General features: G+C 51.0%; 6 protein-coding genes across 6 annotated transcripts; 1 reads left to right on the top strand and 5 right to left on the bottom strand.

Annotated features, from left to right (window-relative positions):
- Positions 1-15: 15 nt before the first annotated feature.
- PV10_05253 (uncharacterized protein) lies at positions 16-2,377 on the bottom strand (the record flags this gene model as incomplete). The annotated part of the gene is made up of 2 exons (XM_016369884.1): positions 16-243; positions 293-2,377. 2 exons carry the CDS (start codon positions 2,375-2,377, stop codon positions 16-18), a joined length of 2,313 nt encoding a protein of 770 aa, XP_016225672.1.
- A 3,504-nt stretch (positions 2,378-5,881) lies between these two features.
- PV10_05252 (uncharacterized protein) lies at positions 5,882-7,944 on the bottom strand (the record flags this gene model as incomplete). Its single annotated transcript, XM_016369883.1, has 5 exons — positions 5,882-6,002; positions 6,049-6,658; positions 6,714-7,233; positions 7,280-7,648; positions 7,729-7,944. The coding sequence occupies 5 exons, from the start codon at positions 7,942-7,944 to the stop codon at positions 5,882-5,884; spliced, it is 1,836 nt and encodes a 611-aa protein (XP_016225671.1).
- Positions 7,945-12,779: 4,835 nt separating this feature from the next.
- On the bottom strand, positions 12,780-14,865 carry PV10_05251 (uncharacterized protein). Its single transcript, XM_016369882.1, has one exon. It carries the CDS (start codon positions 14,736-14,738, stop codon positions 12,876-12,878), a length of 1,863 nt encoding a protein of 620 aa, XP_016225670.1. The 5' UTR covers positions 14,739-14,865; the 3' UTR covers positions 12,780-12,875.
- A 226-nt stretch (positions 14,866-15,091) lies between these two features.
- Positions 15,092-20,614, bottom strand: PV10_05250 (uncharacterized protein). Its single transcript, XM_016369881.1, has 3 exons — positions 20,212-20,614; positions 15,609-20,154; positions 15,092-15,557 (listed from the first exon to the last, which is right to left on the bottom strand). Exons 1-3 carry the CDS (start codon positions 20,366-20,368, stop codon positions 15,305-15,307), a joined length of 4,956 nt encoding a protein of 1,651 aa, XP_016225669.1. The 5' UTR covers positions 20,369-20,614; the 3' UTR covers positions 15,092-15,304.
- Positions 20,615-20,866: 252 nt separating this feature from the next.
- Positions 20,867-22,033, bottom strand: PV10_05249 (uncharacterized protein). The gene is made up of 4 exons (XM_016369880.1): positions 21,807-22,033; positions 21,634-21,744; positions 21,421-21,583; positions 20,867-21,359 (listed from the first exon to the last, which is right to left on the bottom strand). The coding sequence occupies exons 1-4, from the start codon at positions 21,863-21,865 to the stop codon at positions 21,147-21,149; spliced, it is 546 nt and encodes a 181-aa protein (XP_016225668.1). The 5' UTR covers positions 21,866-22,033; the 3' UTR covers positions 20,867-21,146.
- A 237-nt stretch (positions 22,034-22,270) lies between these two features.
- PV10_05248 (uncharacterized protein) lies at positions 22,271-25,209 on the top strand. Its single transcript, XM_016369879.1, has 2 exons — positions 22,271-22,748; positions 22,796-25,209. The coding sequence occupies exon 2, from the start codon at positions 22,805-22,807 to the stop codon at positions 24,893-24,895; it is 2,091 nt and encodes a 696-aa protein (XP_016225667.1). The 5' UTR covers positions 22,271-22,748; positions 22,796-22,804; the 3' UTR covers positions 24,896-25,209.
- Positions 25,210-26,640: the final 1,431 nt, after the last annotated feature.

The following is a 26,640-nucleotide window of genomic DNA, read 5'->3' as shown; positions in this document are numbered from 1 at the left end:
AAGTGCTACAGGGCATTAGGTAGAATATCGCAAATGCCACGAATCGGTCTGCTCATCATGGCTGTTGACACTGGGAACATTCGACAGAGAGCATTTCAAGCCATCCAACCCCTGCAAACACAAATTCAGGCCCGACGCCATTTCCGCAGCTCTTTGCGTGTCCACATTCATAATACAGACCTGTATCTCATCTGTAAATGCTTCAGCGGCCAGTGTATGCGCTTGAACGACCAGGGCAGGATACTGCAGAATGTTAGTACTAGCCATACTCTGCCTGTAAATATTCACTCACTGGATGACACGCAATGCCCGGCATATATGTCTTGTGAGTCTTGGTGCCTTTGATGACCGTAGAAGCTAGGTTCGACACCTGAATTGCACTTTCAACGCGATGATCCCGGAACGAAGTCCACATTGAGCGGATCGTTGCAGCCAGGAGATCATGGGCTGGTGATGATTTGTGTTCCCGAATATCGTCATCGAGTCGACACAAAAGCTTGTACAGTAAGAGAACGGCAAGATCGCCATCACCCACGAGGGAGAACATTAGCGACCGTACATTTGAGGCGGAACTCTGTACGCGCAAAGTGGTGCTGCCATCGAACTTTCCAAAGGTCGTTCTCCAGACCTCGACAAGAGCAAATACGGTCAGAAGATGTTTGTGAATATCGTCATAGCTGGACTCGTCCTCTTGCATGTTCTGAATAGCCATTGTTAGGGATGCAAGTGACTTATATATGGGAATGACAAGTGACCCGGACTTGCTGATGACATGACGCATGGTCTCTACTGTAGTGTCGCCGTGTACCAGTGTTGTGACTGGCTGTTCCTGCGTCTGAGCTCGTGCAACGATGGAGTCATTAAGGCTCTCCTCATGCCGGAGAGCTACGGTTGAAGTGGCCTCAGCTGTTTCGGATGAATGTCCTCTCGGCAGATGTAGGCAGGATTTGTCTCCAGCGCATTGCTCCGGCGGTATCGCACAGAGTGTCCCTTGCGAGATGACGATTGCTACCGAGTTTAAAGTGACCAAAAGCCACTCTAGTGCTCCCACCAATTCTAGGAGATCGTCCTTGACCTCAGGAGCTAATGAGTGAACCGGATGCGGCTGTTCAACAGGCTTGGCCATGCCTTTTCTGCGCTTCCAACGGGGCACCTGAGCACCTGATTGCAAATAAGCAGCTGCCTGTGCGCAAAGGCTTTGAAGGCGCCGAACACCTTCAACATGTGCAAAATCAGCATCAGCTTGCAGAGCACTGCTGTCCCCCTTTGTTGGTGGAGGACAGATTGTCCCAAACAGGATCAGGGATAATGCCTGGCGGAACGAACCAGTCGCGGAGATGTTCTGAAAAAGGATATTTTTGGCCTTGTGCCAAGTGGCAGATGCAAGGTCCTGTGACAGCTGCTTTCCGTTGCCATCCCCGTAGACCGAAAATTGGGACGCTGTTGCTAATGCAACCCATTTATAAATTTCATTATACATAGCACTACGTGCTGCTGCCCTAGGTGAATGTTCTGGATTTGTACTTTGTTCAAACATGGAGTCCAGGACACTGACTGGGAAGAACAGATGAGGCGCCGGTCCCGGGAAGCTCCAGGCGGATGTGGGGGTGTTCCAACAGTGCTTGACCCAGGTCTGAGCCTGGTAAATATAGGGTGACAGTTTAGAATGACCATGGAGGCGTGGGAGGACAGCAAGGCCCAGCGGGAACTGCGGTGGCATGCAACCACCAGATAGCTGATCAGCCAGCGGTACATCTATAGCGTCGATGTATATATTCAACTGGTGGGCAGTAGCTGCACTCCCGGTAAATTGCCTGACGAGCTCTTGCTCTGGCCCGGACGAAGCGAACCACTCCTCGACTGCAAGTGGAGCTTCGTCCACCGAGGATTGAGTGCTTGATCTGTCTTTTTCTGATGGTGCGCACGACATTCTAGCAAGCTTTTTAACCTGTTGTGTGCTTTGTCTGCTTGCGAGCCAGGATGCAGTGCAATCCAAGCCACGTACTTCGCAAGTTGAGCACGAAGCGTCAGGTTTGCCATTCCGGATAGTGACGTTGTGCTCATAGAGGTCGCAGGCCCTCTTCGCGATCCGACATGGGTCACAGGAGTGATTCTGCCTCCGTGGTCGGCTTCTGGCCAGGGGCTTAACACCCGATGAGCCGAGCCTTGATTGCTCCATCAAATTCGTGGGTTCGACTATGTTTTCGCCCTTGGGATCATTGTTGCCGACAATGCCACCGATATCGACGACGAGCGGCGAAGTGCTGGACCCGTTGTGACCAAGATTGCCCTGCTCCGATGATGTCCTGGGGCCAAATAGCGTCCCGAGGTTCTCATCCCAATCTGTGACATTGTCAGATGACTGAGAATGGACCATGTCGGCGGCCGCAGCCCAGATGTGACTCGTGGGAGAGGGCCATCCAAGGGCGCACGTGGTGGGCATTGGATAGAGGTCGTCATGCGGTGGTATCTCTATCGCATTTGCATCGTCGAACATCATGTTTGGATCGCGCTCGGGCTCAAGGTGATGTAGTTCGAGGTCCATGTGAAATCGTGGAAATATCCTTCACGAAAAGGTGGCCTTGAGCTACAGCAGTGGTTTGTGGCGGATGTAGGACGACGTCAAGGCCAAAATGATCAGCGCCTGGAAGTCATGGCCATTCCTACGCCAAATCGAGGGTGGTCTCCATCCCCCACTTTCTCTCACCGGCTTGGAGCTTATCGGTAGCCAAAGACCTGGGAGCTGGATTAAGCTGCCCCAGCAAACTATAAGAGATCCAGCCGCCCATGCACGTGACTGGACTCGCGGACCCGCGGCTCCGGATTGGCAATGGCACCCATCTTGACCAATGACATCCGTCATGCTGCATGCTTACCCACTCATCAGATTTCGCAGAGGTGAATGATCGACAATGACCCGACGGATCATCCTGCCTCAGCATTCGTTTTGAAATCTGCCAACTACAAGAGAGCACAGACCGTCTGCTGCACGTCGAAGTTTCTCTCCAGTCAGCTTGCGCCGACTCACGCTATACGTACCGCTGGGCCTGCGGCACAGGCGAGGGTGCTCGCGACCAGTAGTCGCTGTTATCGATTACTTTCTCCGTGGCATGGTCTGCGCATAGGATCAAATCTGCTGGGACAATAGATGATTCAATTCAGCTGCCTCGCGGCCGTATCCTTGTATGATGTAGCACATGAACTATATAATAACCAACACAACTGACAGAGAAGCCCCTTGATATTCCCTAAACCCATAGACAATCTTGCCTGACGGATGACATTTACCCTGGCCACGATCATGGCGTTACGTGATGTTTCTGCCTTGAGTAATATGCGACATAGTAGATCGAGGCAACAAGGACAACGCCTCCGAGAACGGCAGACGTCCAGTTCATGTAATCTGGGGTGACGGGAAGGTAAAGGGGGAAGTTGATCGTTACCAGAATGAAGATAGTCCATAGGTCTGCCACCAAATAAATCATTGTACCCCAACGCCCTAAATTCAACCATCGATCGGACCTGAGTGAGCTGCGACCTTTATAGAGCGCGAGACTGAAAGAAAAGATGATTCCCAGAAGTAGACATGCAATGGCTGCACCCAAAAGGGCGTTCATCTAGACAGAAAGTGCATTAGCTTGGTCCTTCTTGTTGAAATTTGATTGAGCAGGTCTTGAGGGTCCATTTTTGCAGGGTGGAAAGTAGGAAGGTCGGGAGGATGATTAGAGCCACTTACGGCAGTGTAAGATCCAATGCTGATGGCTCCGATCGCCAGTATCAGAAGCGTGTTCCAGAGCAACGCGTTGACGGGTAAATTGTCACGCGATGTTAGCTTGGACATAGTCCTTGAGAAAGGTAAAGCTCCTTCGCGAGAGAAAGACCAGTACAGTCGAGACCAGCTCACAAGAGACGCTGCTGAGGAGACAAAGAATGCGTATATGATAATGGTTCCGGTAACGATAGTGAATGGTACCGACTTGTATGCGTTGAGCAGCAGTTGGATCATAGGCTGGCCTCCGACAGCAGTGAGGAGACTCGCTGGATCGACATTGCAGAACTGATAGCACAATATCAAGGGTAACGCGGTCCAAAAGTTCATCGTAAACGTTCCAAGGATGACCTGAGGAATCTGCTTTCCCGGATTCGCAACTTCGTCCGTGAGATGGGTGACATTATCCATACCTCCTAGGCAGGCCATAGCTGGTAGGAGAGCGAGGAAAAAAACCCACCCATCAGATTTCCAGCCAGATTCATTGACGAATTGAACGAAAACAGTATGAGCGTCCTGCCTAGGAGATGCCTTAACCAACAACGAGACGAATAGATAGATGGCAGTACCGTTAAGCGTGAATATGACGGCTCTCAAGAGATAATTGACAGTCTGGAAGATTCGAGGCAGGTTGATGACCAGGCTCAGCAAAGCCCAAGCAACGTAGACGAGATACGTTTGCCATGCTGTAGGGGCAAAGTCTGGGTGAGCTACCACCGCCAATGCCATGGTAAGCTGTGCAGAGTATAGCATGGATGCTGCACACACGAAGAACCACCCTGCGTTCGTGGACCACCCGATCATGTATCCTAGAAGTCGGGACAGTCGAGGAGGGGCAAGTACAATCACCCAATGTGCGGGTCCTGGAACATGGTCAGCCAGTGCCGAGCCAGTGCCGGTAATTGATTGCCATTGAAGCACTCTTCTGCTTACCGGACGAATGTGGAATTGCAGATGCCAGTTCCGATATGGCCAAGGCGACTGTTAATTGGAAACATCCGGTCAGGATGTAGCCCCAGAAATAGGTCGGAGATCCGCCCAGGCCCACGACGAGCGATAGATATGTCCCGATGGCGACAGGGGCCGCTGTTACTGAGTACTGCACTCCGATGGCAGCCAACAGATTGAACTTGATTTTTGGTTGCCCCACCTGGCCGACCTGCAACGCTTCTATTTCCCCTTCCTTGGACGGTGCATTCAGCTCTTCTGAGTTGCCCATTGTGCTGGAAGTTTCAGGTTGCCAGCGCCTAGAGATTGTCGTCTTCAGAAGCTCCCAGCTCTTTGTTTCCGAAGGATTGTGAACAGACATGAAAGGCGACCAGAGTCAAGGGTGACAGGCAGACGCAAGGACACAGAGAGCGTGTAGGGAGGGAGCGCGGGAGAATACTGACAAGTCTCCAGCTCATGAGATGGATCCTTGTGACTTCGTCTGATAGACACTTGGATTTACTGGTTTCGTGGGATGCAAGTTTATATGTCAGTCCTTTAGTGTTTACTACTGTCACCACGAGTCCTCGTATCGTTTCAACGTTCAGTTTGTGGGGCCCTACCGAAGTGCTAGTGGAAACCTTGGGCTGCTTGCCGTCGTCTAGGCCCCTTCGGCCCTCTTTTGCAGCTTGTGCTCGTCCGGAACCGCGGCCGCTCAATATTCTTATCACAAATCTGGTCTTTTGCCCCTTCGTGGGGGAAACAAATTATTGTGCTAGGACCAGTATCCAATTATCTCGTGTGCAAATTGATTGCCACGCAAGCGTACACGAACGACGATATCAAAAAGATACAGAAATCTAAACCTACCAGAGTCTTATCGGGATGTGGCCTGGGAAACGGGCATCGACACCTGTAGGCTCCGACAAAGTCCAATGTCTTCTTTGATCTGTGGCGTTTCGTGTTGATTGTTGCAATGAACTGGCATGAATAGCAACTCTCTTTTCTTCAACTGCGAATTGTTCTACTTTCGACACAGCGAAGGAAAACTATAATGTCTGCAGAAAAAGTTAGCCCAGGTGTCGTCAAATTACCCAACAACAGGTGACTACTTGGTGTAAGAAATGAAATGCGATCATTGCAAGAACATGAGATGGCTTCTACTGTAATTTAAATAGAAGACGATCACAGCATCGCTGATAGCTCGAGCTTGAAGCCTAGCTCCCGCGCAATTATACTCGCGGCCTTTTCTCCTACTGCTATGGCAAGATTGTTGGTATTACCCCCCACATTCGCTGGGCAGATACTAGACAAGTGTCAAAATCACTCGGAGCGAGTCATTGTGCTCTTACCTCAGATCGGCCACCTTCAGGCCTGTAGTGCCATGGACATTGAGATCCCCATCAACAACGCCCCCTTCCTCAGCTTTCTTCATTGCACAAGTGCCAAGAGAGTGCCATGTGGTGTTGACAGTCTGTCGGATCCAGTTCTCGATCGTCTCATCGTCTTGCTGAGAGTACTGGATACGATCACGGTCCCGACTGGGCAGAAATCCCTCTGACGCCGTGTGTCCGGGAAGTTTGGGGTGTCCCATTTCTAGCTCTCCTTCAAAGAACGGCAGTCGACGTGCAATCTCGCGAATCAATTTGTATGCCCATACTTGCTTTTTGATATCAGATGGATGACTCAGAAAGCCTGCGTCAAAATCGTACCCGCTATCCACATCGGTAGCCGAGTTGATATGAATTGAACCCCGGGAATAAGGATACGCAGTATACGCTCCTAGCGTAAAATACTGGCCAGGACTGACCAGTGCAGCATCCCCCATGAAAGCATTCACCATGCCGCAGAGCATCACAGGCCGAGTTGGATGAGGCGCAAAGTCTCGTTGCCAGTCGGCCTCGAAGTCCGTGCCAAGTGCTTTCGCATCTTCATCTGTCATCCGGAGTTTGGAACATATGTCTTTCACATTTGGTGTTAGCTGCCTGTGTTTACGCGTTCCCTCGAGGATAGTTACCAATAGCGTTCCAGCCCAGTCGATGGTCCTTCTTCTCGGCTGCTGTGGCGACTTCCATTCGAGAGCTGAATATGTCGTCTAATGTCTCTTCTGGAGGGAGACTAGAGTGATAAGGATACAAGCACAGGTGGTGGTCCTGGTAGTTCTCACCAACACCTGGCAAATCGCTGACAACATCGACACCGAGCTTGTGCAAAAGTTCGAAGCAGCCAACTCCCGATCGCTCGAGGATCTGGGGACTACCTAAGGCTCCTGCGGATACGACAACCAGTTTCTTGGCCGAAATGGTCTGCACCTTGGGCTGCGAGAGCTCAGTTGCAGGTTGGCTGACAAGCTTGGTCTGATACTCAACACCGGTCACTCGTGGTGGAGACTGTTCCCCATCGAAAACGATACGTATAACTTGCGAGTTGACCAAGATATGTAGATTGGGGTGCTTCCCGTCTTGCAAGAGTGGGTGAATGTAACAATGAGCAGTATCCTGGCGCTTGCCGTCCGGTGAAACATATCGTTGCCACCTCTAGACACTGGTGAGTTATGATAACAGTGGATTTGGCACGTCTTACAGAAAAGCCGCCAACCTGATCTAGATCCTGTAGATCAACAATCTCGTCAAAGCCCATCTGTTTCACGGTGTTGATGAACACATCGCTGCTCTTGCTTCGAAAACCTCCTGAGGAGATGTGTATCGGTCCTTCATATCCATGCTTATTCTTGTCAATGCCTTGCTCATCCTGATGGAATGTCTCAAGCTTGTTAAACACCGGCCGCATTTCACGAGCCGTCCACCCTGGGGTTTTCCACGCATCCATGTCAATACTCTGGCACCTCGTATACATCATGAAGTTTATGGAAGAACCACCGCCGAGCGTGCCACCTGCGGGCACCACAGCCTCACGCCCATCAAGATGACTCGATGGACGAGATTTGTAGAACTATGAGGAATATTAGCCATTCCACGGGACGTCTCTCATGTCTCTGAAAGGAGGAAACTTATGGTCAACAATTATCATACCAGAGCTGTCTTGCTGTCTGGTGACAGATGCGAGAGATATAGTGCAGGATGAACCACAGCTGGCTCTTCAAAGTTGTTCGGCCCTTGCTCTATCAACAAAATTTTGAGGGTCGGATCTGCAGCCGCCAGTCGTCCAGCTGCCACACAGGCCGCAGTGCCTCCGCCTGCGAATATGATATCCATGTCGCCATGCTTTTCGTGCGAGTAGTGTGCCATTTTGCAATTAGATGGGGAGCAGAGGCTTGCTTCACATCTGACACCACTTCAGCGAGGACATCCAACACAGAAATTTTGTAGAGATATATGTCCTCCATCTCATCAACATTGAAGTCACGTTTCGGGCTAGCTAGCTCTCGACCAGAACATTACTGAAACACAATGCGACCCTGCGGTGCCGCGGTTGGTGCGTGTGTTGTGAGCTGGGTGTTGAAGTTGAACGCGGGTCCGTAGCAGTCGGCACGAAAATGGACAGTTCGACGATCATTGTATGTGATCTAAGAAAGGCTTTGGCTGTTGCAGGACGCAAATCGATGCGGTCATACCGTCCAATTCGATCTGGTTTCGTGGACAGACATTGCGAATACTAGGCAGAGAAAACGTGGCTACCGATAGTTCAGGCTCCGCGTCTGCCCGGAAATGTGCCCGAGGGGCCCCAGACCCCGTTCAGGTTGTCCTGAACCACAAGCGGAGTCGACTCTAAACCTACATTCAGGCAGGCTCCCTAAGCTCCCACGTAGGCGCTGATTCTAGGCTTGCTCTACCCCAGACCAAGACTCGGCCTTCTGTTCCCACGCGAGCAGAAACTTCTCTCCCAGCTCAATACGCTCTGAGGTACCACACTCGCATCCACTAAACATAAGGGTCACGTTATCACTTAGTTGCAGCTCGACGTGGACGTTGTCTTTGCGTTTGGAGCAGCCGCTCTTTTGTTTCTCATTTCAGTAAGATGCTATGCCTATGCCACCTGTTCCGCGTGAGGCAATCAATCTTCGAGGATCAAGCATTCCATGCCAGACCGGTCTTGATACTTCCATACCATGCAATCATAATGTCCTTCCAGTAATATGATCTACGACGCCAAGGTCCTCTATCACCAGCTCTGGGCAGATTGGCATTCCCTTCTTTTACGTAGGTCGACTTGAGCCTCCAGAACGGCAGCTCTTTCATGTTCGCCTTCTCTTCGTCACTCAGCCGCGGTACAATCATGCGAACGTTCTCCTTCTTCATCCTAGTCAACAGTCTGCACGCAAGCTGAGCACTTGCGTCTGCCCCCAAAGTCCAACTGGCATCGACGTAGCCAAATGCGAAGACGAAGTTGGGCAGACCCTCAATCAAGGCGCCGTGCCACGCAAAGTGGTCTGTGATGTGGAACTTTTGATCGTCAACAAAGAAGTCGACACCACCTCCAAAACGAAGTTTGAGACCTGTAGCTGTGACGATGATGTCTGGAGCCAGCTCTTCACCTGACTTGAGACGAATACTATTTGCAGACACCGTGTCGATGATGCCCGTCTTCACGCTAGCAGTACCGTTCCTCAGGCATCTGTAAAAATCTCCACCTGGGCAGAAGCACAGCCTTTGTTCCCACGGCTGATAACTGGGGTTGAAGTCCGGATCCAGCGACATGCTCGGAGGGAGTTGTGCTTTGGTAGCGGAATCGAGCATTTTCCGAGCGGCATTTGGGAACCATTGACAGAAAGTTGGCATGAACCAGCTTATCATCATCCATTTGAATCGAATGAGCTTCAGAGCCAGGCTTTCGGAGCACAGAGCCCTTGTAGCTCTCTCAAAGGCATCTTCACTCGGCAGGGACCAAACATAGCTTGGAGAGCGCTGCAGCATTGTCACATGCGCTGCCGAACCGGCCATAGATGGAAGCAGAGTGATAGCAGTCGCCCCAGAACCAATGATGACAACGTTCTTGTTGCTGTAGTCGAGGTCGGAGGGCCAGAACTGGGGATGCACAACAGTGCCTTTAAATTTCTGGATGCCAGGAATATCGACTTTCAATCCTTCATTGTAGTCATAGTATCCAGTTCCAAATAGAAGAACGTGTGTTCGCACTGTCTTCTGAGCCACGGCCGTGGTAACTTTGAGCGTCCAGGTCTTGTCCAAAGTAGACCACTGAGCTCGATTGAGGCGATGGCCATATTGAATCTTATTATCGATGCCCGTTTGTGCTGCACATTCTCTGAGATATCGAGCTATGTTCGCACCTGATGCCAATGTAGTCTTCTCCTTCCAGGGATGCCAGGGAAATCCAAATGTGAACAGGTCGGAGTCGGACCGTACGCCTGCATCTCCATCAGTGGTTCAATCTCTTGGACTTCGATAGACACTACGCCTCACCAGGATACTGGAACAGGCTCCATGTTCCACCAATTTCATGGCGAGATTCGAGCACACAATAGCTCAGGTCTGGATTTCGCTCTTGCAATCTATGTGCAAATGCAATGCCTGAAATTCCAGCACCCACAATGACTACATCGTAATCGAGCCGCTGAGGCTGGTGACTGACAACCATGTTGTACAGAGCTCGGATTCCCAATGCAACGAAATGTCCAGATGTGCTCTGCTAATAAAAGAAAGGCAAGGAAACCGTTTTTTCGGATACAAGGAGCCGACCGTGGCTCAAGTCTTCTACTTGGCCTGAAACTATGGTCCGGCGTCTAAGGCTTCCCTAGTTATACAGATCTGCCGCATGGTATGAGATCATGTGACAGATATAGAGGCCCTTGAATGGGTTCGGACGGCTGCCAGAGGCGAATGCCCGGGTCATTGACTATTGTGCACTCCTGACCGGTCCCGCGGATCAGGGTGTCCGGTATTCGCATAACCGTGGAGTCAGTAGCCCTTGGCATTATCTAGCCCAGCCAGTATATCCTGTGGCATAGTTCCCGGTACCTCAGGGAGACTGAACCGATAGGCACTCTCTGTTATGATGGTAGGAACAGAAGACGAATGGACTGATCTTCGAAGCACGGGGAATCCTTTGCTCGAATAGTCGCTTTTTGCGACAGCCTACCTGTTCACTTGTGGTTTCTTGGGCATCGATGCTTGTATTTCTGTGTTACCTAGACCCTTGCTTTGTTACTCCGCGGTTCCGCTGGAGGACTTTCCGGTGGATCCCTCCAATCGGCTGTTTAAACCATGATACGAAGACTGCTGGACGGCTGGTCCAAGATAACTAAAAGCATGTGTAAATGCATGTTATCGGTCAATTCGTTCGCCGTTCTAGAGCATCCCATTGGTATCTCTCGTCCTTATGAATATAAAAAAGGTGTGCATAGTCTCTGCTACGACGTGGATGGCTAGCAACTCTGTATGGAAACTGCTACGATGGCCGCACACTGGGAAAAGACAGTTTCTGTTGTGGGAGCTGGAGATATGGGCTCAGCTCTTGTAAGAGCTTTGTTGAACAACGAGTTTACCACGACCGTATAGAACCGCTCCGCCCAAAAATGCCAAACGCTCGAGGCAATCGGGGCGTCAGTTGCGCCATCATTCGGCGCATGCCTGGCTGCGAGTCGGGTCTCTATCGTGTGCCTGAACGATACAAAATCACTCAACACACTCCTTGAAGGACAAAACGGCTCAAGATTTGACGGCAAGATCTTGATCAACTTTTCCGTCGGTTCATTTCAACAGCTTGATGCCTGCAGCCAACTTGCCTCAAAACTTGGCTTTCAAGCGTATATACATGCGGCAATCTTCAGCACCCCTCCTTTCGTAGGCCTGCCAGAAACTGTTTCCTACTATGCTGGTGGCAATGAGGAAATATTTGCTTCACTTCAGTGCATCACCAATTCCTTCGGTCGTAGCGTCTACCTTGGATCCGCTTCAAAAAAAGCCAGGTTTCAGGAAATTCTCATGGGGGGATGCTTCTTTGGTTTTGCTACCGGTTTCTTGCAATCAATGGCGACACTGAGATTTTCGGAGTTCTACACTCCCGGAGCCGCTGAAGCTCTGATGTCCGATATGGTGGTCCCTCTACTCACGCATGCAATGCCTCAGATATTTGGCGAGATCGCCAAGCAGGTGGATAAGCGCGAGTATGTTGCTGGGGCCAGCGGTGGGGAGGCCAGGCTGGGAGTATTAGCTACTGCTTTGCGGGACTGTAATGAGGTTTACAAAGACTTTGGCTTGTCAAACACCGCCATGCTCCCCATGAGAGACATGATCGAAGCTCGACTAGCCGACGGTGGTTCTCTGGACGAAGAAATGAGTAGCTTGATTGAGGTCATTCGAAAACCCAGTTTGTTAGACCTGGAGAATGATACCTCATGAGCATTCATTCCAGCTTTCCTTGGCCGATGTACGAGTCGATTGCCGGCATCAGGGAAGGCTTTTCAGAAATCTTTGCGGGGGCATGTGACCTGATCACAACATGTTATGTCCATCTCCTGGGAACGGTGCTTGCCGGGAAGCTTATCTGACCTCAGGGATTGTGCCGTTGAGATCCCATGGCTGTTTACGCTTTGCTGAGACCTGCATGCCCTGGGTCTCGCCTTCCAGTACGGCCTCCTCAATGCTTTCGTTCGCGTGTCGACGAACCTTGCAGCCATGCGTCTTTTTGCACATGTGGTGACTGTTCTTTACACGGATCACTATCACGGTCATCACAATACTAGAAGAATGTTTTAGTCCAACGATTTTCGACGAACGCGATGTTGCTCTTGAACTATGCGCCGGCAGTAGAATTCATCTCTTCCGGGTAATCCTCGAACTCCATTAATTTGACTGGCCCGGTCTCGGAATCAACCAAATTGATTGAAGGGCATCTCAATTTGACGTCGGAAAACTCCAGCCGGGGTCGCTCTCCTCTGCTATGCCTTTTTGGTGCGATCTGTAACTGACCGTGGCTCTCTTGAATGTGGTTCCAAAGATCAATCTTAGAGTTTACAATCGTAGAGCAGGCAGAATGTCCGCATGGGATTCGCTTCGTTGGATGCGTGTCAAGCGTGCTGAGCATGAGGCACTCATCCATGAATCAGGCTTCGCATCACGCGGACGTCCAGTCACTTGAGAAAATACTGTACTCTTGTTCGACTAGAACAGGAGGGAGCCATAGAATCAAACTGTCTCATATACCCTAACTACTTAGCAGGTCGTGCTAGAGATGCGCCAGAAATGTAGAGTGTGCGGCATCACTCGCCTCGCTCGGCATAAACACTTGCCTCGCCCTTTGCCATGTAATCAAAGCTCTCCTCACTGGTCGTGGTAGCAGGCGGACTCGGAGTCTGATCCCCGGCGATGCCACCTTGGATATTCATATCACTCTCATCTCCATCATCACCATCATATTCCCATCCTTCTCCATCGCTACCTGCCCGTTTGCCTTGCCAGAGAAGTCCGTCACCGAATCCCCATCCGAGGCCTTTCTTCGTTCGGCTGACTTCTTGTTCCATCAGAGGTAGTGTCGTCGTCGTTCCCTTGACACCTTCGCCCCGAACGGTAGCATCTTGAATTGGCAAAGTACGCTGATGCCAAGCACCTAGGAACATGCCCTCAGGGTCGCTATCGTTCCTCACACGCATGAACTCGGCCATGTCCTTCCCATACATGGCTTCAATCTCGCCCTTGGTCGTGTACGCAAAATTCTTTGCCCAGTGTGGGCGGCCGCCAAGGTCGCGCATTAACCACTCAAAAGCGCGGTAGTAGGTTTCGTGGCAAGGCGGGTCGCGACCATATGGCCGATACAACGTGGCATTGAGGTAGAGGGTAGGTCCGACAGCGTCAGTGGGGTCGAGGAACGGTCGCACACCCGAGCTATTGGATTCGGAGAAATTCGTGTCCGAGACACGCACCTCGATGGGACAATGCACCCAAACGCCCTTGCTGGAAATGGGGATTCCTGCTGCAGCATCGTCACGATTGATCCATGCGCCAAGTCGTGCGATGGCTTCGGGACCTTTGTGAAGAGGCAATGCCCATTCGTTGACGAACTGGCTGTATAGGCAATCCATCAGCAATCCCTCACGTGCAGGCTGAACGGCAGACATGGTAAAAGATCCTGGTTTGAAGCCGTACTGCATTCCGAAAATGAACCATTCAACCCAGGGAAGAATGCGGGGAAAGATGTTTGACAACCATAGGAGGTTGTGATAGACATAGTAACCAAAGCTGCCTCCGTAGAAGGTCGTGTTGGGTGGTTTTGGTGCCTCGTCGGTCTTGGAAGCACGCCATATGACAGCCTGCTTCATGTATGGAAGCCACCAGACGCGCGTAAATTCTTCCGTTTTCCACAGGTCTTTGTCCCACTCATCGATCACAGATTTGAGGGTGTAGAGAGACTGGGACCAGGAAATGTTGAAATCTGGGACGGCCTGGACAATGATTTCGACGATAATTCCCAAAGAACCCAACGAAAGGAGGGCTGCGCGGAAGAGGTCTTCGTTCTTGGTCGCGGAGCAGGTGACGAGCTGAGCGTTGGACAGTAAGATGGTCAAGGAGGTAATGGATTGAGAGACCAGACCATGCTTGAGACTTGAACCATGAGTGCCTGTTGAGATGACACCAGCTACCGATTGGACATCGATGGAGCCCAGGTTCGGCAGCGTGAAACCGTCCTTGGCAAGCTCCAGATTGAGATTATGGAGCGAGATACCAGCCTGGAATCGTGTCAGGCCAGGGGTGTTGTCGACACTTCTTTCCAGGATTTGAGACAAATTGTCCAGATTCACCAGCCAGGAGGATGTACAGGTTAGGTCCGAGGGCGAATGACCGAATCCAGTGACACATACCCGCTTCCTAGTGCGCCTGGCAGCGGTGACAATCTTTTGCAACTCTGGGATAGACCATGGTTGAAAGTACAGCTCTGGTCGCGAGAAGAAGGTTTGCGCCCAGGTATGATGCAGATACCGGACTTGAGGATTGAACGGGACGGCATCGTCGAGACGAGCAAGCTCTCGACGGAGTTTGGGTTCAAGGTACACGGTGGCGGTGGGTACCGGGGATTCCCGAACGGTATTTGGTTTTGTTGTGGGGAGGTTGGGGGCAGCCCAATCCATCTTGATGGTTGGCGAGGTCGGCTCTTGATGAGTCTCTAGAGATGACAAGATGCGATCAAAGCATGGTGGAAATAATTGTGGGCTCTGCAGTTAGGAGTGCATGATGTTGAGGCGGACGAGAGGAACCTTGAGATCGGGAGAAAAGTAGTTTAGTGGAAGGAAGAATCATGACTTTTAGCCGAGGGATCATTATGTAAGCATCCATGTGATTGGCCACGAATCAACGACGCTCGCCTGGATCTGCGTACATCCGAATGGGGAAGCTTCGGAGGCAGAAATGGCATCAAGTCTCCTGATGTTGTGTATCATTTTTACATCAAATACAATACCAGACGAAGGTATCATGCTATTTGGCACGGTTCCTGGTTTATTGTCCATGGCTGACATCATCACCATAGCTAATAGTATCATCATCATCTGTCTCGTCATGATCAGTCATGTCTTCACTGAACCATCAATCCCATCTACGACACAATATGATATGTCCTGCTTTGTCCTCGAGCTACCCAACCGAAAGGGTGCCAGTCACCTCCACCTTCTTTACATAGAAGCAACTGCTGTATAAACTATGACACAATGCCCAGCTCTTGCATGACATCTTCAGCTCGAGCCGAGATAGACCCCTGCGGTAATGTGGACCTTGTGGGCTTCCACTTGCGAAAGGTTGCCTTGATGTTGTCGGGTATGTCGCCTGAGATGACGTGACAGGTCGGCAAAAATGGTCGATCTTGTACAGAAGGTGATAACACGGCCATCTCCTGTGCAACCTGTAATGCCGTAATAAACTCTACAGGTTTCCGTGCTGATTGTCCAACAATGCTATCTTCGGTATTAGTATTCGATTCCATTTGACCCTGAGAAACAACTTACACATAGAGTTCACTGTAGACATCGAGAATCTGGATACAACTCGCATCCAGGTCCTGCTGAGTGAATGGCCGAATTTCCTCGATCAGAGCCTTATTCGAAGGCTTAGAGGGTGAGGCGGCTCGCAAGCCCCAGAAGCCGCCCGAGGATTTGGGTCGATCGAGCTCCACTCGATACAATCTTGTCGACTGCCCGCGGTGTCGATCCGACTCAGAACGCCCAGCCGTCGTCTTTCGCTTTCCAGAAGTGTAGGGAAATGATTCCCAGAAACTGGCCGGTTCTTCTCCCTCGCTGATCTCCTCGATTTCTCCCGTCAGCCCCAGATCCATACCGATGAGTCTCGCACATCCCACATCTTCTGGGTTGCTACTGGCTCCTTTCCAAAGGTATAATTTGCCAAATTTAGCCGAGATCAAGAATGGCAGGCCTGAAGTGAGTTGATCAGGCGCAAAGTCAACTTCATCAAAGGCAACATGGCCAAGATGTCGTCGGCCACAGAGCATATACAACGCCGAGGTCTTGTTTCGGCGGATAATGACGATTCCTCCCAGACCCTGGAAAAATTCCGACTTTTCCTTTCCTTGTCGAATAATCTCAAGCTTTGCGTTGTTCTCTCGAGCTGCCTTGCGACAGAATAGTTGAGCATCCTCAATGGCAGCTTCAGAGACTTCATCTCCGCACCAAAGGTAAGCTTCCGATGTCTGTGTCCCGTTCGAGATTTGCATCACGTGGATACTCAGATACATGCTGTCCTCAAACAAGATGTGTTCCTGCTGAGGCGGCATGGGTATTTTCTTCCCCCCTGCCCCAACCTCCCAAATCTGGTGATTGACGGTTTTGACCTTCTCACCAGGTGCCTGGGACGACAAAAAGGAATGGGTATCAAACTCTGCCCTATCGGTAGATTGCGGTAACGGGCCAAGGATCGCTTCAAGTTGTGTTCTGACAAGATGAGCATTTGTAGTTGACTGAAGCGGCTTTTGCGATGGCTTGGGAGGAATTGGCTTCGAGCGGCCCGCAGATAACTGTGATTCTGACGGAGGGGTCAATTCAGATGTTGCAAGAGGCTTAATGTGGGGCGAATCAATTCGGACGCCAACGCCGTTGGCTTTTCCGGAAGACGCCAGGCTGGATTTAGGGTCGGTGTCGGCTTCTGGTTTGGATTTTGGAGTGTTGAGTTTCGATTTGCTGGGAGTCAGAGGCATAGTTGCTGCGTTCAAAGGTGTTTTTGAGATCACTGCCGGTTTGTCTTGTGCATCGAGTCGAGATTGTTGATCTGAGAGTACCGAAAACTTCTTAGGAGTTGCAGGTCTGGAAGAGATGGCATTTGAAGACTCGGGTATTTCAGAACTTGACACCTTGCGAAGCTCTTCAGATTTCTTTGCCACAATGGGTTTAGACTTTGAGAAAGGCTCAGGAGTGGATGAAGGAGCAGCAACGGCACGCTTTGCCGATTCAGCAAGGCTATCTGAGAGGGAGCTAGGCGACAATAGACCCTTGGGCGTTGTGGTAGAAGACGGAGGGCCTGAAGGTGTTTTTGAAACCTCAATCCCGGCACTCGGCTTTCTCGGGGATGGTTTGACCACTGATGATGCGAGTGGAAGAGTTGCAGACTTGCTTGCCTGCTCGGGAGCTGGAGACGCTGATTGTGGCGCTTCAGCTTCGGAGGTCTTGGGTGGACGATCTAACGAATTTGCCTTCGGTTTGCTGTTGCGGCCGCTTTGATTGTCTTTGGGCGTTCTCCTCTTCGGCCCTTTGGCTCTGCCCTTCGTCATATGGGTCAGTCCTGCAGAGGGCTGATCTGCCGCCGTAGACACCATCCGTCCTGAGCTTTGAGAGCCATACTGATTACCCTCACTTGGAGGGTCGCCGGGAAGGCGAGGACTTCCACTACGAGACAAAAAGCCAGCCAGAGCAGGGTTGAGACGTGCGGCCAGGTTACTCTTCTCTGATGCACTTGACTTTGGTGGTATATTGGCTTGAATCGGGCGGGCCACACTGGACACTGGCAAGGTGACCTGATCTCTGTCCTCTTTCTTGACGACATTAGAACCGGGTAGTTTCTGACCGTAATTGGACGGGATGGGTTCCGAGAGAGACTTTTCCTTGGGCAGTGGCTTCGGTACAGCCGACGGCGGCGTAGCCTTTGATGGCGAAGTCACGGGTGTTTGAGACCCTTTCCAAGCAGGGCTCCCTGTCGGCGGCGACTCCTTTTGTGAAAGCACCGGAGGCTTCTGGGGCTTATCGATCTTGGCTGGGAAGGTGCGCGATGACTCTTTCGAAACGTCTGGCAACTTTCTAGACTCAGTATCAGGCAGTGAATTGGTTTTTTGCAGAGCATTTCGTCGTATCAGGGCTTCAGGGATTTCATCATGTTTCGGTTTTGATGCTTCCATTGATTCTGGCCTCTTGCTGGTACTCCCGCCAGCCGCCTTCATTGCTTCCTTCTTCTGGAGAATGCTCTCCTTGAATTCATCGACACGCTTCGTTTGTTGAGGCCCACCTGTGACTGCCAGTGCTGCCTTTCCTCTTGTAATGTTGTCCTTCAGAAGGTCTGGTGCCACATAATTTTGCGTCTGTGTCCGTTTCAGCTTCCCGAACACCGCCTTGAACTCGGGCTCAGTCCCATTGTTGTCATTTGAGGCCGGCTGGCGTGCTTTGAGAGCGGCCCGGAAATCGGTCTTCGGTGGTGTTTGGGGCTTAGGTTTGAGGATGGTACTTTTGCTTTCAACCTTGACGGGGGTATGTTCGGCAGGACGAGGTTCCGAAGCCGACTCGATTCCTTGAACCAAGCTCGAAGAATCTGGCTTCGGTTGTTCTTCTGCACGTGACACGTCTTTGGAGATCAGGTTGCGCTTCGAAGGCACCGCTGGCTTCTCGTCCTGTTGCAACGGAGCTATGATGTTGTTTGAACTTGGATTCCCAGTCCCTGGAATTGACTTCACCGCTTGTTGGTCCGTCCTAGGCGTAGCAGACGTAGGCGTCTTTCCATGGCTCTCTGAATGAGCCAGCGACAAATTGCCGCCAGCAGGAGTTGAGTCTAAATCTTTCGCTTCTGTCGATTGGCCGAGTTCGGGAGACTTGACACGTTGCTCCTTGGATCGCTGCATGTCCAACTTCCAGGCAGGAATCTCTGGCTTCTTCGTGAACCTAGGTGCATCAGGCTTTTGCAGGGCACTCTCGAGCCAGCTCGCCTTGGTCGGACTCCACCTGCGGGGATCAAGCGTCTTTGATGGACTTCGCGACAACAAGTCCTCAGAAGACTGCTGAGTGGAGGGGGGCTTCTGTTCTTGTGGAGGTGATGTGACGGCTTCGGAGTGATCATGCTCGCTTAACGGATTACTCTTGGCAGCGGGCGCTGAGTCATCTACGCGAGGTGTACTGCTTTTGAGAATTGGCACAGGGTCAGATCCATGGCTTGATACGGGTCTGGAAGTTGACAAAGGCGATGATTCGCCGTCTTTGAAGCCGCGTACGTCTCTGGAAGAACCTCTGGAATGCCCGGGGGTAAAGCCGCTGAGACTTTGGAGATGTGCAGGTCTAGATGTTGCGACCGAGTCCCCGCGCTTGAGTCCTGCACTGGCCTGAACACTCCACCTTTTACTGACGCTATCTGAACGTTTCATCATGGCGCTTTGAACAAACCCACCTAGACCTTTGGTAGGCGAAGATGGCCGACTAGTAGAGAGGACACTAGAAGTGCGAGCAATACCAGGTGCATCAGGATCTGATGGACTCGGTAGATCCAATGATCTTAAGTAAGGTTGATCAAGCGCAGGAGATTTTGACGGGGTTAATGAGATTGTAGAGAGCGGTCGAGTAGTGGCCGGTGCTCTATCGGCGCTAGAATCGTGGCGTGAATACGATGGTTCACCAGACGGAATGCTTGGTGATGAGGTTGTGCTTGTTTGGGGACCATCGGCTTGGATATTTTTGCCGGGTATAGACGATGATTCTTTGGCCATCCCCGGTAAGCGCATACCTCTGCCGAATGATGTCGCTGTGGTTTCAGAAGAATCGGTTTCATTCTTGCGGTAAGCGGCCGAGCTTAGGCCACGGTCCGAGGTCTGGCGAAACCATGAAGGATCTCGTGAGGCGAGCGAGGCGGCAATATCTTGTCTGGACATCTCAGGAGCGTCCTTGGAGGGGGAGGGAGGTCGACCGACACAAGAATCGGGAATAGATGCCACTGACTGCGGTCGTGATCGCACGGAGCCGATCGCGCCGGCTCTTGATAGGGGACGCTGATTCCAGGAGAGAGTGCCGCTTCGAGATAAAGAAGTTGCATTGGTTGAGTTGCCCACACTCGGGGAATGGTCTGCGGGCGATGGATGAGGAGGTAGAGGGCGATTGAAATCAACGGAAGCAAGAGAAGGCCGTTCAGCTCTAGGGGAAATTGAACCGGATCGGCCTAGAGTCTGGGGACGAGATTGCGGAGTGAGGACGACAGGAGGATCAATGCCCCGGGTTTGTACCGGCGTAGTGTCAACGACAGATCTCAAGGTCGGGGTAGGACCAGTCTTGGAGGGCGAAAGTGATCGTGCACGTTCTAAGATGAAAATCAGCACTCAGGATAACAGATTGTCAGGGAGTGTTCAGCTTCTACCAGCTCTTCTTGCCTGCCGCTCCTTACGAGCCTGCATCATCTCTTCCTCCATTTTTCTCGAGCGTTCGGCGTCTTCTTCACCCTGCTTCAAAGTGAGGCTGGCGATACGAGCCAGGAACTGGTCGACAGACTCAGAGCCATCGTTAGACGCGTCCATGATGGAGAGAAAATGTACTAGGTTTTTGAGGAGTGGACCTTGTGGATGTAGTTGCTGGTGTGGACTATGGCGCAGTCATGGTACGGGGCCTGCGTGTATGGCCGTCGGAGAATAAAGGCTTCAAAGAACGGAAGATTCGTTGGACTGGCTTAAAGGAGAAGCAGAGGCTCGGGAGCTTCTAGGGCCCGGCAGAGTGTGGATGGCTGGCTAAAGGAAACAATTTTTTTCTGAACATCTGTTGTTGATGTTGATGTTGATGGATGCGGGAGACGAAGGAGGAAGGAGCGTCGCGGCGCGTGTTGTTCTCCGCAGCTTCCCTCGGAGCAAGTTTTTGGGTTGTTGGTTGCACGTGTGTCAGTACAGCTCCTTCCTTTTGTTATTATTATGCAGTTGGCAGTTGCACTACCAAGGAAAGTCCGAGTCGCGAGGTGCAACCCAAACTCTGATCTTCTCCCCAACACTTGAGGAAGAGAACAGATGTTGGATCTTTTAATTCATCCTCCATGTTTTCTTGTAAAAATCTATGCCCGTTTATGCCAAAAATCTATCACTACCTGTGGGTCGCTGATCCTGCGGCCACTTTGTTGAGGCTGCAGTGCCTGGCCAAGTCGTGGCCAGTGCGCCTGTAACAACCGAGTGTCCATGTGGCCTAAGAGCCCTAAGACCTATCGGTCCAGGGGTGCTTTGTTTCAGGTTTTGAGCTTGCGAATAGGCGAGTGCCACCCATAAAGAGACCGAAGGGGCCCCCATGGCCCCCAGGCGAACTGCTTCGTTTATTTCAGTATAAAAACAGTCGGTCTCGTGCATCTTGCACAACCCATCCTAATCCTTTGTCGAGATTTGATCCCGTGACTGCGCTGCAGGGCACAATCATCCATCGATGGGTCATGATCCTGTCCAACTCCAGGCCCTGTTTGATCTCTTCTTCAGTCATGCATCCAGCCACATCTGTCTTGTTCAAAAACACTAATAGACTTGCCCCAGCTAGCCTCTGATGTACTGGTCAGATTCTCAACAATAGCCTGCCAGCAGTTGCTCGCGAGACGCCTTACCTCTTCTAACAACAGTCCTCTGAGCTCGACCCTGCAGTCATCAACACGTAGCCGGTCAGTGGCATCCACCACCCAAATTAGAGCATCGGTTTTTTCAAAGTAGTTTTTCCAGTAAGAACGGATGGTTTTCTGGCCTCCCACATCCCAGATATTCAATTTGTAGCTGTAGTGGTCAGCCTGATTCACGATCCTTTCATGTTGTCTCAGGCAAACCCTTGAAAGTCAATAGTCTTGATGATAAACCCTAAAGTCGGACTGACGGTGCTGATGTCCTCATTCATGACGCGTTTGACGATCGTTGTTTTTCCTGCATTGTCAAGACCTCTAGACAAACACGTGATCAGCCAAGTCAAAGCCCAATGTCAATGGATATCATGCTATCTCACAGCATCAGGATTCGCATCTCCTTGTCTTTGAGTCGGGCTTTTCGGAGGATAGACAACATGATGTTGACGTAGAACCCCCTCAAGACAACGCTCGATCAAGTCATATGCGGGCCAATCAAGAACCATCCGCTAGGCTCTGATGGAATGAGTCAGATACAATTGAAGAACTTCGACTGGTTCATTGTTCTTGACCACATGTCAATCTCATCATCGTAACCCAATCACCTATATTCTATGTACATTCATTTGTTGACGGTGTGGGAATTCTGGGATGTGACTGAAATGATGTGGCTGCCTGAAGCGAAGAATGCCAAGCAAGTGACTGAGGCAGCAGTATTCTGGTGCCTTATTGGCCTTTGAAAGCAGCATGCTGCTAGCCTAATCCTGGACACATCTAACTCAACATGGACATGACTCTTGACTTCATCCCATCAGTGACAGTTGTTCCTTGTCACTCATCTCATGCTATTCCTCCCGGCTCATGTTGTTGATTCGAAATAGCAGCTGGACACGCTCTCGCATTTACTTCCTGTGGCTACGGCCTACAGCGACCCGCAGAATTGGGCCCTCTTCACCGTCCTAGCAGTGAATCAACCACGCTTAACGGCAAGATCCAATCACGACTTCAGCATGACCTTGAAGTTAAGTGAACTTAACTTTTTCGCGGTCCTGAACCCGTCATCCGCGATATGACAGTGCCTTTGGCTTTCACATGTGGTTCGGCGTATAAATATTTTTATTTAAATCCCCTCCTCACTCCTCCTTCATCCTCTCCAACCCGCTTCGCTCTTCCGTATCGCCAGATCCACTTGTTATTCTCCAACCTTTGAGGAGTGGTCAGGACCTCCTGCCGCTGGTTATAGACTAGGAGAACTAACTGGCACTGCGGTGAATATCGGCGCTGAAGTGAGTTCCGGCACTGCACTAAGTTCCGGCGCTACAGTGAGTTCCGCTCTCGGTGGTTTAGACTCATTGCTGACAGAACACAGCCCTAGATCATGGAGACATCATTCTCAAATCGGCGAGATCACCCACGCTTCAAGAACCTTGGCCTTTCTGAAAATGATGATCTCATCACCGACTCTAGACAAGGTGGCTTTCACGCAAACAACGACACCATGACAGATGCAAGTCACCACGACCATACCCATGAAAGCTCACCACTCCCCGGAAATTTTAATCCTTATGCATACGGCCACCCATCTGCCCAACCCCCAAAAATGTCTTCAAACCCTGTTGGCGCAGAGGCGTCCCATACCGAATCAAAGAACGTTTCAAACGAACCTGATGCATCCAAAGCCAGCTACGAAACATTAAAGCTCGACGGTGAGACGAGAGAACAGACCTTGCAACGACTACAGGAGAGAGGTATCCAGAAAGTCTACATCAGCGCATTGAAGAATGACAAGGATGGCCTCCAAACCACAAATCTCGCAGAGCTCAAAACACTCCGTGTTGAGCTTAATAACGGTGGCCAGCACTCAGATCAGCCACAACGCAAAAATCGGACTGAGGGGTCGGACATAAGGGCTCCAGCGTGGAGCTTATATAGCAATGCAGCCAGTTCAATGGGCGATCTTGATTCGACCAGGGCCATGGGTATCGACGACAAAGCCGAATTCGGCCGGATGATTTGCAGGGTCGAGCCTAATGTCATGGACTCTCCTCTGAAGGGTTGGGATGGTAATTTCCAACCTCCGCCAGAGGACTGGGAACAACGGGTCAAATATCAACTTCATGCCGACAATACCGAACATCGACAGTGGCTTCGTAATTGGCTCGATTCCACAATTCCCACATGCTTTGCTCTGAGACGAGCACAAGTTCCCAACATTGACTTTGTCATTTACCCTAAATCTGACGTTCTCGACGTTGCCAATCATGCTGATGGAATTGGTCTTGTTGCTCGTGACACGACAATCGATGCCTCAAACGGTGCCCACTATGGCTATGAATTCAGGAGCGACACATTCTTGAGAGTAGGGGGTGCGGTCGCAGACTTTGACGGCGATTGTTCAATGGATCTATCCTTGCCACAAAATTTCAAGGTCAAGGACGAGACCACCAACATGTACATCCAGGCTAAGACTGGAACTCTTTTCCCAGAGAAACTCAAACAGACCGAGGCATTCTCAATCCGCAACGATAGTCAACAGCCGCCATTCAAACCTTTGCAAGAACCACGACGCCCCAAGGCCAACTTTTATCTCAGACCTGCCGTTCGTTCTGACGTGCGTGGGATGATGGCCATCTACAATTACCACATCAAAAATGGCGTTCGACCATCTGAGTTGAACGAGATTGGCGAGTCCGAAATGCACCAGCGCATGGACATGGCTCAGCAATCTCGATTGCCATTCATCGTTGCTGTTGAACGAAGCCGGGGAAATTCTCGCAAGAAGACCGTGGCTCGCACAGCACATCACACCCATCCAATCCATAATGTCGACACGACATATTCAGGCGTGATCAAGGATGAACATGTCATCGGCTGGGCCTCAGCTACTGACTGGTCCTGCTTCGATTACGTGGAAAACATCAGCGCTGATCTCGAGTGCTTTGTGGCTCACAACTTTCGTCGAAACGGGGTTGGCCGCAGTCTGATGGACGCATTGTTGGCTGCCACAGACCCTGGATATACAAAATCGGGTGAATATGACTTTCACGCAGCACAAGAAGTCACGTCCTTTTACACTGGCGGCGGCGTGCGAGACATTAGCAAGCTCATCATCCAAGTACGATCATACAGCAAGCCCATGACCCCTGAGGCTCAGTGGCTGCGCAGCCAACCCGTGAATCCCGACCATCCATTTCTGCACGCTGGACGCCCTCCGGCTCAGCCCACGCCTCGCGCCCCAAAGCCAGACTTTAGCCCAGGCGTCAAGATCGACGATCGCGAGGATGATTACCAAGTCTGGTTGAAAAAGTGGCTGGAAAGCTATGGCTTCGAAGAAGAAGCATGCATGCGGGCGATCGGAACAAAACATTCGCGTTACCTAGATCTTCGATACGTGACGCGCGGAACTGCATGGCAGAAATGTGATGGAAAGGCACCAGATTACCAAGCGTATCCAATTCAACTAGGTTGAATTATCTATCGAAGGGCTGCTCTTCATGCCTATTCACTGCACGAAGACGAAGACGAAGACGTGCTAGACTGCATTGATCAGCGGTGCTAAGACGCAAGTTAGAGATCGAAACTGAGTGGAAAGCGAATCTCTTCTCGGCATAGACGGAGAACATGGATTGACTACAGAACCCCCTTGGACATTGGCTTTTTCAGACAGAATTCACAGCAGGCGACAGGGGCGTATGAATGCGTTTTGATGATAACGACACAACACGGGCTTTTTGTTTTTCTTGTGCAGGCCAGGCTGAAGGCTGCAGGTACTAGGTAGGTAGCTAGAAATGATTTTCAGACAACTCAAAAGATTCTCTCCTCTACCCATTGTGCATACAGTGATTCCTACGTACTTATGTACCTATACGAGTAGTCTAAAAGATACATGAGAAGCCAGCCTAGTGGTGGCCCCCACGGCCCTGCATGTATGTTTTTGATCAGAAATGGATTCACGAGATATGATTGGTCAATAACAGGTGCAGGCGGTGGTCATGCTGCTTCCTACTTCCTCTTGCTTGCTTGCATCTGCACCTTCATCTGAATACGAAGTTGTCCACGCCTTTTTGATTGGTTGATAACCTACCTTGGGAAGACATCCAGCGCCTGACAGGTTCGGTGGCCTTGATGCCCGTATTCGGTCAACGGGAATGATGGTGGGATCTTGGAATCAAGTGGATTCCACAGAAGTGTACTTAAATGGAGCAGCCAAATGTATCAGTCAATCATATGCGAAAACCGAAATTCGGCTCCGATTTCCGGGGAACCTTTGGGCTGGGTTGAGTTGGCTGCATTTGCAGGGTCGAGGGGCACTTGGTGATAGGATAGGATAGGATAGGATGATGAGACTACGAGTAGTGAGCAAGCAGTGGTGATGGATGATTGGCTGATAGGTGCAAGCTGGCAAGGTCGTAATCGTGATCATGATTATGCTGGTGGGATGACGGAACTGCATAAGGAGGTAGATACCTAAGCATCCAAAGAGCCTTTTACTTACCTGGTGAATGAGAATGACTAAATGTACGGTTAGGTGGATGATGGATGAATAATTACCTAGTATTATAGTGTGCCTTGTGTATTGATGATAGCCCAGAAAATAAAGCCACAGCCTCCCTTTTCTGCAACTCCTGTTCCCGTGAGCCGGGGTTGTGGCCGCTTCTGCCCCTCGGTGGCGATTAGGCGATAGCGATAGAGGGCAACAGAACCCTTGGGCGACTGGGCGGGGGAGGGGGGGGACCCCTAGGACGTATTGGGGCAATCGAGATAATGCCGATAGGCGAGCCCGGAGCGCGGTTGAGTTGGACGATCAGACAAGCCAAGTACGCGTACCTGGACGCTTTAGGACACACATGTTCTCGGATATGCAAGTCATCGCCCAAGTGGGATGATTGGCCTCCAGGACATCTGCGGAATTTGTTGCATTGACAATAGATACCTGCAGGTTGATGTGTCCTTGAGGTTCAATATCTTCGGAAATTAGGCTGTGGGCTTTGAACTAGCATTGTGCTGAATACCTGAAAGGGGAGATGGCAGCACGTTGACAATCGTGCCACCAACAGATTGCCTAAGTTGGTACCTAGTAGTAAGGTATCTAGGTACCTATACTTAGGTACACAGTCACAGGTGAGTACTGGGCGCCCGTCACGGCGGCTACTACGTACTGAAGCGCACTCGCTCAGGGGTTTCTACCTAAACAGGAGTTGTCAAACACCGATC

Source organism: Exophiala mesophila (genome assembly GCF_000836275.1).
Source record: "Exophiala mesophila strain CBS 40295 unplaced genomic scaffold supercont1.3, whole genome shotgun sequence".
Classification (NCBI taxonomy): domain Eukaryota; kingdom Fungi; phylum Ascomycota; class Eurotiomycetes; order Chaetothyriales; family Herpotrichiellaceae; genus Exophiala; species Exophiala mesophila.
The sequence above is the reverse complement of the archived record's forward strand: the minus strand, read 5'-3'. Positions and strand labels throughout refer to the sequence as shown.

What these genes read in the sequence shown, in the direction of transcription:
- PV10_05248 (XM_016369879.1), top strand. Translation starts at nt 22,805, where the DNA reads ATGGAGACATCATTCTCAAATCGGCGAGATCACCCACGCTTCAAGAAC.
- PV10_05250 (XM_016369881.1), bottom strand. Translation starts at nt 20,368, where the DNA reads ATGGACGCGTCTAACGATGGCTCTGAGTCTGTCGACCAGTTCCTGGCT. An exon ending in GCGGCAGGCAAGAAGAGCTG is followed by an intron (nt 20,155 to 20,211) that starts GTAGAAGCTGAA and finishes TTTTCATCTTAG; the next exon opens with AACGTGCACGATCACTTTCG. An exon ending in GTCTACAGTGAACTCTATGT is followed by an intron (nt 15,558 to 15,608) that starts GTAAGTTGTTTC and finishes TACCGAAGATAG; the next exon opens with CATTGTTGGACAATCAGCAC.
- PV10_05251 (XM_016369882.1), bottom strand. Translation starts at nt 14,738, where the DNA reads ATGGATTGGGCTGCCCCCAACCTCCCCACAACAAAACCAAATACCGTT.
- PV10_05249 (XM_016369880.1), bottom strand. Translation starts at nt 21,865, where the DNA reads ATGTTGTCTATCCTCCGAAAAGCCCGACTCAAAGACAAGGAGATGCGA. An exon ending in AAGACTATTGACTTTCAAGG is followed by an intron (nt 21,584 to 21,633) that starts GTTTGCCTGAGA and finishes TGACCACTACAG; the next exon opens with CTACAAATTGAATATCTGGG. An exon ending in GAGGACTGTTGTTAGAAGAG is followed by an intron (nt 21,360 to 21,420) that starts GTAAGGCGTCTC and finishes CCAGTACATCAG; the next exon opens with AGGCTAGCTGGGGCAAGTCT.